Source organism: Quercus robur, chromosome 2 (genome assembly GCF_932294415.1).
Source record: "Quercus robur chromosome 2, dhQueRobu3.1, whole genome shotgun sequence".
NCBI classification, from domain to species: domain Eukaryota; kingdom Viridiplantae; phylum Streptophyta; class Magnoliopsida; order Fagales; family Fagaceae; genus Quercus; species Quercus robur.
The window spans coordinates 47,064,235-47,065,755 of NC_065535.1; the positions used below are offsets into that span (position 1 = coordinate 47,064,235).

General features: G+C 35.7%; 1 protein-coding gene across 1 annotated transcript; it reads right to left on the reverse strand.

Annotated features, from left to right (window-relative positions):
* Positions 1-359: 359 nt before the first annotated feature.
* LOC126699486 (secreted RxLR effector protein 161-like) lies at positions 360-902 on the reverse strand. Its single transcript, XM_050397333.1, has one exon. The coding sequence runs from the start codon at positions 900-902 to the stop codon at positions 360-362; it is 543 nt and encodes a 180-aa protein (XP_050253290.1).
* Positions 903-1,521: the final 619 nt, after the last annotated feature.

The window sequence follows — 1,521 nt, forward strand, 5'->3', positions numbered from 1 at the left end:
TTCCGAGTTTACAAAGAATTTGTGATTTATATCTTCTGTGACTAAATCACATACTATGCATTTCATGGACTATATGATAATGTCCAAATATTCATGTTACCATTATTTTAGATAATAATAAAACAACTGTATTAATCACAACATAATGTCGTACATAGCACCATACAATAGGATTTAAAGGGCAAATATCCCAACAATCTCCCACGTGCCCTAAAGACTATATTGTACACTAATCTAACTCCCATACCCTCCAAATGTGACTCAAAAGCCCTTTAGGACAAGGCTTTGGTAAAGGGATCTGCTAGATTATTTGCACTATCTATCTTTGCTACTACTACATCTCCTCGAGCAACAATGTCTCAAATGCTTTGGTTCTTTCTTTCTATGTGCTTTCTTTTCTTGTAATTCCTTGGATCTTTGGATACCGCTCCACCATTGTCGCAAAACAATGTAATAGAAACTTGCTCCATTCTTATAACACCAAGATCATAAAAGAATTTCTTAAGCCAAACAGCTTCCTTTGTCGCTTCACATGCAGCAACATATTCAGCTTCCATGGTGGAGTCAACAATACAAGATTGCTTAACATTCCTCCAACTTATGGCTCCACCTCCCAAGGTGAACACACAACCTAAAGTGGACTTTTTGAAATCAAGATCTGATTGAAAATCTGAATCTGTATAACCAATGGGAATCAAATCCTCACATCGGTAGACAAGTATATAATCTGCCGTTCTCCTTAGATACTTGAGAATATGCTTTACAGCTTGCCAATATTTAAGTCCTAGATTTGATTGATATCGGCTGACCATGCCAACAGAATAATAGTTATCTGGCCTAGTACATCGCATGACATACATGAGACTTCCCACTGTAGAAGTGTAAGGAATTTGTCTCATCATATTTTATACCTCAAGATTCTTAGGCCTTTGGTCATCAAACAGAGGAACTCCATGTCTAAAAAGAAGTAATCCTTTCTTGGGGTTTTGCATGATAAACTATTCTAGAACCTTATCTATATATCCAACTTATGATAAGCCTAACATCTTATTCTTGCGATCTTACCAAAGCTTAATCCCTAGAATAAAGTTAGCTTCACCCAAGTCCTCCATTTCAAATTGCCTTGACAACTAAACCTCTACTGATGACATTACCCCTACATCATTTCCAATGAGTAGAATATCATCAACAAAAGCACTAGAAACATTACTACTTTATCTCAATGTCTTTTGTACACATATGGTTCATCAAGATTTTGTTCAAAACCAAATGACTTGATTGCTTGATCAAATCTAATGTTCCATGACCAAGATGCTTGCTTAAGACCATAAATGGACCCTTTCAACTTGCATACCATATGCTCTTAGTTCTTTGCTATAAAACCTTCCAGTTGCATCATGTAGATTTCTTCTTCAAGATTGCCATTAAGAAATGTAGTCTTGACATCCATTTGCCAAATCTCATAATCATAATAAGCAGCAATGGATAAGAGAATTCTAATAGATTTAAGCATGGCTACTA